General features: G+C 40.3%; 1 protein-coding gene across 8 annotated transcripts in view; it reads left to right on the top strand.

Annotated features, from left to right (window-relative positions):
* The window catches only part of cenpe (centromere protein E), a 39516-nt gene that overhangs the window by 927 nt on the left and 26139 nt on the right, over window positions 1-12450 (top strand). For all 8 annotated transcript variants that reach the window (XM_058064886.1, XM_058064884.1, XM_058064882.1 and 5 more), the window contains exons 2-23: window positions 875-987; window positions 1103-1192; window positions 1314-1432; window positions 1512-1631; window positions 2962-3043; window positions 3132-3199; window positions 3377-3427; window positions 3517-3568; window positions 3650-3737; window positions 4838-4967; window positions 6677-6796; window positions 6899-7051; window positions 7126-7276; window positions 7344-7443; window positions 7520-7742; window positions 7871-7927; window positions 8975-9142; window positions 10376-10450; window positions 10583-10651; window positions 12038-12127; window positions 12223-12321; window positions 12393-12450. The exon at window positions 12393-12450 is cut by the window's right edge and continues 92 nt beyond it. In XM_058064886.1, the coding sequence (XP_057920869.1) occupies window positions 875-987; window positions 1103-1192; window positions 1314-1432; window positions 1512-1631; window positions 2962-3043; window positions 3132-3199; window positions 3377-3427; window positions 3517-3568; window positions 3650-3737; window positions 4838-4967; window positions 6677-6796; window positions 6899-7051; window positions 7126-7276; window positions 7344-7443; window positions 7520-7742; window positions 7871-7927; window positions 8975-9142; window positions 10376-10450; window positions 10583-10651; window positions 12038-12127; window positions 12223-12321; window positions 12393-12450 (2276 nt within the window). The remainder of the gene's footprint in view (window positions 1-874; window positions 988-1102; window positions 1193-1313; window positions 1433-1511; window positions 1632-2961; window positions 3044-3131; window positions 3200-3376; window positions 3428-3516; window positions 3569-3649; window positions 3738-4837; window positions 4968-6676; window positions 6797-6898; window positions 7052-7125; window positions 7277-7343; window positions 7444-7519; window positions 7743-7870; window positions 7928-8974; window positions 9143-10375; window positions 10451-10582; window positions 10652-12037; window positions 12128-12222; window positions 12322-12392) is intronic.

The raw sequence follows: 12450 nt of genomic DNA, 5'->3' as shown, positions 1-12450 counted from the left end.
AACTAGAGAGCTAGCGACCTAAACGGTAGCCTTCAAGTTATTTCCTTTAAACTTAAATAGCCAAAAACTTACCACTTCCACACAGATAGGGAGGATAACTATTAACAGTTATTTAACCTTTAACATGAACATTAATCAAATGTAATATTTTTTTCTGGGTACATGATACCATACGGGCGGCACGGTGGTCTAGGGGTTAGCGCACAGACCTCACAGGTAGGAGACGAGGGTTCAATTCCACCCTCGGGCATCTCTGTGTGGAGTTTGCATGTTCTCCCCGTGCATGCGTGGGTTTTCTCCGGGTACTCCGGTTTCCTCCCACATTCCAAAAACATGCTAGGTTAATTGGCGACTCCAAATTGTCCATAGGTATGAATGTGAGTGTGAATGGTTGTTTGTCTATATGTGCCCTGTGATTGGCTGGCGACCAGTCTAGGGTGTACCCCGCCTTACGCCCGAAGACAGCTGGGATAGGCTCCAGCACCCCCCGCGACCCTCGTGAGGAAAAGCGGTAGAAAATGAATGAATGAATGATACCATACAGCATCCATATCAAACTTGCACGGGCCGCACTAACATTAAACTTTCATATCAAGACGGGGGCCTCAAAGTAGTGTCCTGCGGGCCATATTTGGCCCGTGGGTCGCGTGTTTGAGACCCCTGCCTTAGAGCTATGATATAAAATTCTAAATATAAAAGGCCGCTGATGTAAACGCACAAACTATTATCAAGAAACCACAACCAATTCTGTCAAGTCAATTTTATTCTCACATATCCAATTCTCAGTACAAGTTATCTCAAGTCACTTTCCAATTTCTTCACATTTGTATTTCTGCCATCATAACATCTGACTAATGTATTGTTTTTGTTCCAGAGAAAAAAATGGTCCATCAGAAACGGAAGCGCCTGTCCAGCTCTTCTGGAAAGCTGATAAGAACTCAATTTACCAGATTGACGATGGCAACTTAACCAAGAGCTTCAGTTATGGTGTGGTTTTTCACCAAATTGCTTTTTATTGCGTTTAAGAAAGTTGTATTAGAGTAGAAAATTAAATTAAATTAGACTAGAATCTACTGTACACTCATATCTTTGTTTTGAATAGACCGGGTGTTCACCGTGGAAGAAACAACCAATCAACTTTACCAGGCTATCGCAAAGCCATTGGTTGTTTCAACTGTTGAAGGATACAACGGTATGTCATGGAAACCTACCTACCTACCTACCTACCTACCTACCTACCTACCTACCTACCTACCTACCTACCTACCTGTTTGTAAGTAATTACTTTGTATCTTCTGTTTCTCTCACAACAGGCACCATATTTGCCTACGGACAGACATCCTCAGGGAAGACGTTCACTATGATGGGGAGTGACCATGCTCCTGGTGTCATACCGCTTGCTGTTGAGGATGTCTTCAACACCATTAAAAATGTAAAAATATCTTGTAGCTTTGTATGAAATATGCAATATTGAATGAGTTCACATCATAAATCATTTCTTTGGTCTGCAGTGTCCAAATAAGAAGTTTCTTCTGAGGGTATCTTACATGGAAATCTACAATGAAACAGTGACTGATCTCCTTGTGGACAGCTGGAAAAGAAAACCTCTAGAAGTCAGAGAGACAATCAATGTAAGTTGACTTTTTTTTCTTTTCGGAGAGAGGGAAAAAAAAATGCAGCCTTTTCATTGTTGCATCATAATCATGCAGTACAAGGGGTCTCAACCTGGTTGTTTAGTCGTGACCCACTTTTTTATTTACAGACAGACATACAACAAGCGCGGTCATTAGCGTAATGCAAATGTGCAATATTTCCATCACTGCCTCTGTTACTACCTCAATCATATTTATTTATTTAACAACCCAATTGGGTTGTTTATTTAACAACCCAATACAATACAATACAATGTCATTATTTGCACTATGACCCATTTATCATTGCACTAAAATCTACAATATATCTGCTCCTGCATATGCTCCTGTGCAATACTATGTGTATATTTTTGATATCTTGTATATATCTTGTTAAATTGTCTTTTTTACTCTACTTTTATATACCTTTTTTTTTTGTTTTTAAACTTGACCACTGCACTGAAAGGAGAAGCTCTCCAATCTCGTTGTACATCTTGTATAATGACAATAAAGGCCATTCCATTATTTCATGTTGTGGGTATGCTGGAGCCTATCCCAGTTGACATAGGGCGAGAGGTGGGGTACATCCTCGACAATTCAACACCCAATCACAGGGCACATATAGACAAACAACCATTCACACTCACATTCATACCTATGGACAATTCGGAGTCGCCAATTAACCTAGCATGTTTTTGGAATGTGGGAGGAAAAAACGGCGAAAACCTACACACATACTCATGGAAGTGTATTGTGTGTGTGTGTTAAGAGTGTCTAAGATTAGCTGGGTGGCCAAACCCGCTAGCTTGCATTCATGTGCCGTAAGAGGAGGCCCTGCCAACTTTCGCCAGTGTTTATCGCCATTTTAACATGTTTAGTATTTGTAATGACATTCCGCCACGATTGAGCGATCCACTGAATAAATAATTACCGACTCCAAATTGTCCATAGGTATGAATGTGAGTGTGAATGGCTGTTTGTCTATACAGTATGTGCCCTGTGATTGGCTGGCGACCAGTCCAGGCTGTACCCCGCCTTTTGCCCGAAGACAGCTGTGATAGGCTCCAGCACCGCCGCAACACTTGTAGCGGTAGAAAATGAATCAACAGGACTGCAATTTGTCAGATGTGGTGAAAGTTTGCTGCATGTCACGGGAAAAAAAATCTGCTGTGGTGACTCCGAAATTAGGAAAAAGCTGAAAGAAACAAACAAAACGGTCCGATAATTAGCGTGCACACACAACTCTATAGTATTATATCACATTAGCAGAATGCATTCTTTAAATTTCCAAATTTAAACGCTCAACCTAATTTCAATCCACTGTATACAGAAAAACATCTACGTTGCTGACCTGACTGAAGAAGTCGTGAAATCTCCTGCTCAAGCCCTCGCTTGGATTCGTAAAGGAGAAAGTAAGTCTGACTTTTTCGCTCCTCTGTATGATTTCTTTGGCGGTTTACACTTGGCATTGCTTCATGGTGTGTTTTTTTTGCCCTGCAGAGAATCGGCACTATGAGAAGACGAAAATGAACCAGCGGAGCAGCCGATCACACACGATTTTTCGAATGGTTTGTTATATAAAATGATCTTTCACAAATTAAATGATTAAGTTTCCGTTGTAACGTTGTAATAAGGCTACTGCTGCTTTTTGATTGGATTCATTTATGCATAATTGACTCAATTATGCATCAAGTCTACAATTATGCAGTTGAAACAATGAATTATCCTCTGTGTTCTCTTTTTAGATCCTTGAGAGTGAAATAAATGCAGATGGAGCCGTTATTGTTTCCCATTTGGTAAACTGGCTTCTTTTTTTGCTAGCTCCTTTTCTTTAATTAAACAGTATATTTTTGAAATGTATTGATCTCTATCTTCTGTATGTCAGAATTTAGTTGACTTGGCTGGATCGGAGAGAGCGAGCCAAACTGGTGCTGAAGGTAAAGTTCACTTCAATGACAAGTTGTTCCAGTTGTTTGTGTACTTGACTAAACGCTAGTCTCCTTGTCTTATTATCATAGGAACCCGCTTCAAAGAAGGCTGCAATATCAATCGCAGCCTTTTCACACTCGGCCAAGTGATAAAGAAACTTAGCGAAGAAAGCCAAAGGTAAGTAAATACTAGAGATGCTCCGATGTTACTGAAGTCCGATACCTTTCCAACGTTACTTGGTCAAGTTTGAAGAGTCAGGAGAGTCGAGCTTTAAGTAGCAATTTATGTCCCAACTGTTTGTCTTAACCTATTTTGTGTCCTAACTGTTTTAATGTGTAAGTGAGCAGTTGTCTGTGTAGCATTATAGAGTGTGCAACCAGGGAGCGTCTGACCTGCGTGCATGCTGATTACAAGATCATCAATGTCTTGTGCCAAGATTGTCTGGACTCAAACGCAGACCTACGTTACCACTCTTTGTTCATACAACAAGTCGCTCTCTATAGGGTTTATTTTCATTTTTTCATTCATTCATTCATTCATTCATTTTCCATGAGGGTCGTGGGGGTGCTGGAGCCTATCCCAGCTGTCTTCGGGCGAGAGGCGGGGTACACCCTGGACTGGTCGCCAGCCAATCACAGGGCACATATAGACAAACAACCATTCACACTCACATTCATACCTATGGACAATTTGGAGTCGCTAATTAACCTAGCATGTTTTTGGAATGTGGGAGGAAACCGGAGTACCCAGAGAAAACCTACGCATGCACGGGAAGAACATGCAAACTCCATACAGAGATGGCAGGGGTTTGAATTGAACTCAGGTCTCCGAGCAGTGACGCCTGCTTGCTAACCACTCGGTTGCTATGCAACCCAGGGTTTATTCATTTATTATCAACTCCTACACCAACAAAATTAGAAAGTGGGGTTCAGCAGTAGTCTGGAGGTCCTTGGGAGTGCTTGGAAGTGCAGCTGGAATAGGTGCAGATTTTGGAAAATCTAAAAAAAATCTACAAGTCAACACCAAAGGACGTAAATTAGCAGAATATGTCCCAATATTTAGAAAAACAGCCAGAAAATTTGAAGCACAAAGTGGCGAGGGGTAACCCTCCATAAGTTGTTTTTCGTTTCGTTTAGTTGTATATTGTCCTATCCAAACACAGTATATCCGTAGACTTGTCTAGATGTACACTGTAGTACTAATCCTCCGGCATCCATTGATTTTAATGTACATAAAAGGACATAATATCCCATCTTTCCTAACGTGCCTGTTTCCAGGGGCTTCACAAATTACAGAGACAGTAAGCTAACCCGCATCCTTCAGAATTCCCTGGGTGGAAATGCCAAAACCGTTATCATCTGCACCATCACTGCTGCTGCACTCGACGAGACGCTCAGCACTCTGCAGGTTGGAACCTTCTCATTCTTTCATATAGTCGAACATTTATTTTCATTAAATGCAATAATTCACTCTGTCTTTGTGCAAGTTTGAATGTACAATTGATATTTATTTCTTTGTTTCTTTCTATACTGAAAGTATTATAAGGTACTAAAGCTATAATCCATGCCACAATGTGGACATTGAAAGTGTGAACAAAAATAAATTTCTGGGGATCACAATAGATGAAAATATGAGCTGGAAACCTCATATTACAAATATACAACATAAGGTGGCCAGAAATATTTCAGTATTGAACAAAGGGAAATTTTTCTCAATCAGAAATCACTCCACACTCTTTATTGCTCTCTGGTTCTACCATATCTTACTTATTGTGTGGAAATATGGGCTAATAACTATAAAAGCAATCTTCACTCGCTAAATGTACTGCAAAAAAGGTCAGTAAGGATAATTCATAATGCCGCCTACAGAGAACATAACATTCGCTGTCTACATCTTCCTCATCGGTATTGAACGGCCACACAATTCCTTCATCACACACGTTGTCAGTCTCTGTCTTTCGTTGTTACTCTCAGTTGTCACTTATGTCTTAAGCTAAAATAGCCCTTGAGCTTGTGCTGTCCTCTTCATCACAAAGTAGTCTAGCCTTTTAAAGCCTGTTGGCGATAGTGGATTTTGGGACACCGAAGTGAATAAAATGTCCATTAACTAAGTAAGGAAAAATGGGGAAATGTGTGGAAATATGGGATAATACCTGTAAAAGCAATCTTCACTCGCTAAATGTACTGCAAAAAAGGTCAGTAAGGATAATTCATAATGCCGCCTACAGAGAACATACTAACTCCTTATTTCTAAAATCACAAATACTTCAACTTGCTCATATAGTTCATCTTCAAACAGCTAAAATAATGCATAAGGCAAAAAACAACCAATTAGCTAAAAATGTCATCCAATACTTCTCTACAAGAGAGGAGAAATATGATCTCAGGGAAGAAGTACACTTCTATGCTAGGACTACGTTAAAAAGCCATAGCATTTCAGTATGTGGAATCAAACCATGGAACGGATTGAGTAAGGACCTCAAACAATGCACAACGATGAGCCAATTCAAGAAACAATACAAGCAGTTGATGTTTGCTAAATACAAGGATGAAGAGTCTTGAACCAGTCATGATGTGCTATATATATCACTATATTGACACTTACTATGGTACACATTATGTCATTGGATGCTCATATCACCTTGTACTTCGGTATGTGACAAAAAAATAAATAAAAATACAAAAAAAAATAACATATTTTATAAATACAAAAAATACAAAATGTAAAATAAATTAAAAAAATATATAAAACAAATGTTTAAAAAAAAAAATTATATTAGAAATATATTTTAGATATATATATTAGATTGTATGGGCATATCACCCCGAACTTCGGTACGAGGTGCATTATTAAAAAAACAAAACAAAAAAAAACCTTAAACCGTATTATGGAAAGCAGGAAGTGAACAAATGTAACAGTTACTGATTGTAAAAGTACCAGATGGAAGGGTAGGATTTAATAAGCTTTGCTTCTTCCTACTCCTTTTGGACATGTGGAACTGTGAACTGATTATGTGATGCATTCAATTGTAATCTGATGCATGTTCAAATGACATAAAACCATTACCATTACAAGCATCACACTTTGAATTAAACACTTTTCAAATGTGTGTCCAGTTTGCCAGTACAGCAAAGAAAATGAAGAATGACCCACATGTCACGGAAGTGTCTGACGACGGTGCTCTGCTCAAAAGATATCGCAATGAAATTGTGGAGCTCAAGAGACGACTTCACGAGGCAAGAAGCTTTTTGGCTTTGTTTTATTCATCATTGCCGGTCCTTAAGCTGTTCAAGTACGATGAGGAAAACGCTGACCAATAAGAAACCGACATCCTGCAGGTTTCCTCGGTGACGCAGACCACAGCCACAGAGAAGGAGGTGCTCGCTCAGCTTCTCCAAGAAAAAGATCAACTTCAGAAAGAGCAAGAGGATCGAATTAAAAATCTGACCAAACTGATGGTCACAAGCACCAACGTGGCTCAGGTTCAAAGGGTAAGTTGTTACCGAGCTGTTTTTTTTCCCCTAAATACTAACAACCGCTCCTATTACTGTTTTTTTTTTTTCAGTTCCCCAAACGCAGGGTTACATGGGGAGGAAAAATGATGCGCCTGTCCGCTCAATCTGCCTGTGAAGGTAGTCCCACTAACCGTAGCTTTGCCGAATCGGCCACTCGGAAGAGGAAAGCTGATCGCTCCTGTTTGATGGAGCTGGTTGAATGTAAGGCCGATATTTAAATGTATGTGGTCATTGTACCATGTGACTGACTTATGCACTGTTTTAAAAGATGATGACGACTTTGAGTCTCACTGGGAAATTCCTGAAGAGCCATCGGACGATCCAGACTCAAGTCCGAGCTTTGTTACTGTCCGCGGCTTTGAAAGCAGGTGATGTGTGGTTATGTTTAATTGTCTGTGTGTCCACATCTTTTACACAATGACCTGACGTTCACGACTCCTTCAGGACGAGCTGCAGAGAGGCTGAACTGGAGTCGCAGCTTCAGACAGCAAGCCAAGAAAAACAGCAAGCCTTGGAGAAAGCAGCAGAAGTTGACCTCCAGCTTCAAAGTGAAGCTCGGCAGAGGTCAGAGGCCATGGCCAAAGTGGAGACACTTGAGTCGTCCGTGGCAGAACTGAAAAGACAGCTCGAAGAACAGAGACACATGACACAGGAATCCGAAAAGCGGGTGTGTGTTAAGCAGAATATCTTTTACAGCACTGTGAACCTCTGGTTCGTTTATTTTTTACTTTATTGTGTTACATATTAGCTGGTTTTATGTTGATTCCCTGATCTTCCTTTTTTTTATTGTTCTAGATGCAAATAGATTTTGCAGAAACTGTCCAGCTTTGTGAGGACCTCTCCTCAGAGAAGGTAATAATAACTTTTTTTTTTTTTTTTCTTTGCTTCTCTTCTTTTTTTGTTCTTTTATTAAGGCACTAATAATAATAATAATGGTGGTCACACTAAATACTGTATTCACACCAGAGACACAATTTGGACATTTGGTGTGTTAAGTCACTTTATATTTATTATATTATATTATATTGTCACTTGAAAAGACAAGATAGCTGTGCAAGATAAGCTAGGTCAGGGGTCGGCAACCCGCGGCTCTTTCCCTGGAGCTTTTTGAAAAATGTTTGAAAATGGAAAAAGATGGGGGACGGAAATATCGTATTATTTTAATATGGTTTCTGTAGGAGGACAAACATGACACAAGCATTGATGTTTTCCAATGCCATTTTTTCCATTTTTTTTTTCAGTGGAAACAAAATCGTATGAAAAATTAAAAGTAAATCTGATCCAGACACCCCCCCCCCAAAAAAAAAAAAATCACAAATTATATTAAATATAGAACAATCAGTTTGATCAGAATGATGGGTAAAGGGATAAATCAGAGGTGTCCAAACAGTGACTGGGAGGCCTTTTGCAGGCTGTGACTTAAAAAAAAAAAATATATATATATATATATATATTGTTCCTGCGTCGCTGTGAAAAAATAAAATTTTAGCAAGAAAACTAGCAAAAATGTAAAAGTCAACTTTACAAGAATAAGGTCAAAATATTAATAGTAAAAAAAGTTGCAATCTAGCAAGAAAATAATATTTTTCAGAAAATAAAGTTGTATTATTGTGACAAACAAAACAGTTTTATTTATTTATTTTTTACAAGTCAAAATATGGGAATAAAGCCCTAATTACGATTTCTGCTGTTTTAAATTAAATATGTATGCTCCAGTTTGCAAAAGCACAGAGACTGACTGCCTGAAAGCTAGTTTGCCCAAGACTACTTAAACGGCTAATTTTTCTACTGAAAATACTTCCTGGTTGTCACACACAACGAGAAATACTTTGTTTTTTCCCAGGATCACCAAACTATTATTGTTGTTTGTGTCACTAATGCTGTTCAATGTGTTTCCAGGATGCGTTGGCTTCTGAGCGGAACTATCTCAAGCAAGAGCTGGGCCTATTCATGGAGCAGACCAAAATCCTAGAAAAAGAGGTCGCTTGTCTGTCACGGGAGCTGGAAGAGAAGAGGGAGACTGATGAGTTTAAATCTCTTGAGGAACAGTTCAGGAACGAGCGTGAGGTAAAGAGGAATTCAATATTTATATGGACTGGTCGCCAGCCAATCACAGGGCACATATAGACAAACAACCATTCACACTCACATTCATACCTATGGACAATTTGGAGTCGCCAATTAACCTAGCATGTTTTTGGAATGTGGGAGGAAACCGGAGTACCCGGAGAAAACCCACGCATGCACGGGGAGAACATGCAAACTCCATACAGAGATAGCCGAGGTTGGAATTGAACCCAGGTTTCCTAGCAGTTAAGCCTGCGTGCTAACCACTCTGTTGCCATGCAACCCAGGGTTTATTCATTTATTATCAACTCCTAAAAAACAATTTGAAAGTGGGGTTCAACAGTAGTCTGGAGGTCCTTGGGAGTGCTTGGAAGTGCAGCTGGAATAGGTGCAGATTCTGGAAAATCTAAGAAAAGTGTGTAGCTGCTTTATAGTCAAAGGAGTACCCGGAGAAAACCCACGCATGCACGGGGAGAACATGCAAACTCCGCACAGAGATGGCCGAGGGTGGAATTGAACTTCGGGTCTCCTAGCTGTGAGGCCTGCGCGCTAACCACACCATATCTTACTCCTGGTGTAAAAAAAAAAAAACTACAGCAACACAATAGGTTGATTAAGACAATACACTACAAATGTATAATGCAGAATATTAACGTACTTCTGTGGGCTCTAACCATGTGATTTCCAGACTTTTTTTATGAATACTATACAGTAAAACACTCTAGGAAAGTATAAACATGCACCATTTTGTGTTGAATATTCACTCCGCCGATCAGAACCTCAGTAAGACTGCATACGGTGGTCAGGTGTTATCATTGAATAATAGTTTAAATAGTTTTGATAATCTGAAATAATTGTTTCCTCCGTTTGCACATTCATTCATTCATTTTCTACCGCTTTTTCCTCACGAGGGTCGCGGGGGGGCTGGAGCCTATCCCAACTGTCTTTTGGGCGAGAGGCGGGGTACACCCTGGACTGGTCGCCAGCCAATCACAGGGCACATATAGACAAACAACCATTCACACTCACATTCATACCTATGGACAATTTGGAGTCGCCAATTAACCTAGCATGCAAACTCCACACAGAGATGGCCGAGGGTGGAATTAAACCCTGGTCTCCTAGCTGTGAGGTCTGCATGCTAACTACTAGACCGCCGTGCCGCCCTCCGTTTGCACATTTATGTGCAAAAATTCTTTTGTGAAGATTGTTGCTGTCTGTGAACTTTTGCAGAACGAGTTGCAAAATGAAATATCCTCATTGAAGATGGAGATGGAATCCCGTCAACTGCAGGGCTTAGAACTTCAGGTGAGTAGAGCATAAAGTTTGAGTTACAGCAGACCTCATCACCCATTTAAGGAGTGACCACATGAAGTCTTGAGTCGGCAATATTGAAATGAAAACACTAATTGTTTTGCCTTTGTTCATTTCTCCTTTCAGAAATCATTTGAGACGCTTTCTGAAGAGCTGAAGCAGAAAACCAAATGTGCTGATGATCTTCAGAATATGGTTTGACTTTACAGTATTTTGTGCATGGTTATAATTTAAATATTTGTACATTTATGGTTTCCAAACAATGATAGAGGTTTAAAATATTCAATCTATAGTATATGTTTTCATGTCAGTATAATCTGAATAGTGCCTAGTTGCCACTACACTCAAACACATCACATGATGCACAGGGCTTAATGATCCTCATCTCGAGGTGTAGTGTGTTAAAGTCAACTTTTTTTCGTTTTTAACTTATTTATTATGGGCTTGCTCAGCATGCAAGCCCCATATAGCAGCAGTCTATGGGGCTTGTATAGCATTTAATCTAATTTACTCATGTCTACAGGCAAATACACACATGGCATGATGTAGGGAGGTTATAGGACAACCTTGGCACTTTCTAAACGTGAGGCTGTCTTGCTAGCATGATGACAGTTAGCATTTTAGCATTTTAGCTAATTTACTCATGTCTAAAGGCAAATACACACATGGTATGATGTGGGGACACTATCGGACTCCCTGGACACTTTTGGGACTTGAGGCTGTCTTGCTAGGTGCTAGCATGATGACTGTTGGCATTTTAGCATTTTAGCTAATTTACTCATGTCTAAAGGCAAATACACGCATGGTATGATGTGGGGACACTATCGGACTCCCTGGACACTTTTGGGACTTGACGCTGTCTTGCTAGGTGCTAGCATGATGACGGTTAGCATGTTAGCAATTTAGTTAATTTACTCATGTCTAAAGGCAACTACACACATGGCATGATGTGGGGACACTATGGGGCTGGCCCAAACTTTTCGGGACCTGCGGCTGTGTTGCTAGGTGTTAGCATGGTAGCCGTTAGCATTTTAGCATTTAAGCTAATTTGCTCATGTCTAAAGGCAAATACACACATGGTATGATGTGGGGACACTATCGGACTCCCTGGACACTTTTGGGACTTGAGGCTGCCTTGCTAGGTGCTAGCATGATGACTGTTAGCATGTTAGCAATTTAGCTAATTTACTCATGTCTAAAGGCAACTACACACATGGCATGATGTGGGGACACTATGGGGCTGCCCCAAACTTTTCGGGACCTGAGGCTGTGTTGCTCGGTGCTAGCATGGTAGCCGTTAGCATTTAAGATAATTTACTAATGTCTAAAGGCAAATAGACACATGGCATGATGTAGGGACACTATGGGACTGCATCAACCTCTTCGGTACTTGAGGCCTTCTTGCTAGGTGCTAGCATGGTAGCCATTGGCACAGCGGGCCCGAGGTTCACAGCACAGGTGGCAAGCCCATCAAAATTTCAGCGGGAATTTTCTAGTTTAGTTTAATGTACAATATTAGGGACATTATTGTGTAGATGTCTTCATATGCCATTACTCATCTGACTACTTCCCTATTTTCAGGTTGCTGCGACTCAAGGGCTCCTGCTTCAGGATGAGCTTCAGTTGCAGAAACAAAACCCAGACCTTGTGAAAGAACCGAAAGACTCTGAGGTAGGTAGTTTCTCAGTCAGCCCTTGAACCATTCCATCTAAACCAGTTTGAAACCATACAAGGTAACATTGACCGTCTTGGTGTCTGGTGTTCAGAGCTCTCCTGAAGAGATGGAGAAGCTCGTCTCAGAAGTTGCAGCTCTCTCCGCAGAAAGGGATTCACTCAAGATGGATCTGCAAGAAAATGTAGACCTGGTGAGTTTTCATGCACCTGCTTTATGTCCTAGCATTATGTCATTTTACTTATGTAAATGTCATTGAAACAGATGATTGAGAACCAGGGTGAACTCGGGACTGCCCTTGAGAAGATCTTGGCTCTAAAAC

This window comes from Doryrhamphus excisus, chromosome 2 (genome assembly GCF_030265055.1).
Source record: "Doryrhamphus excisus isolate RoL2022-K1 chromosome 2, RoL_Dexc_1.0, whole genome shotgun sequence".
NCBI lineage: Eukaryota > Metazoa > Chordata > Actinopteri > Syngnathiformes > Syngnathidae > Doryrhamphus > Doryrhamphus excisus.
The sequence above is the reverse complement of the archived record's forward strand: the minus strand, read 5'-3'. Positions and strand labels throughout refer to the sequence as shown.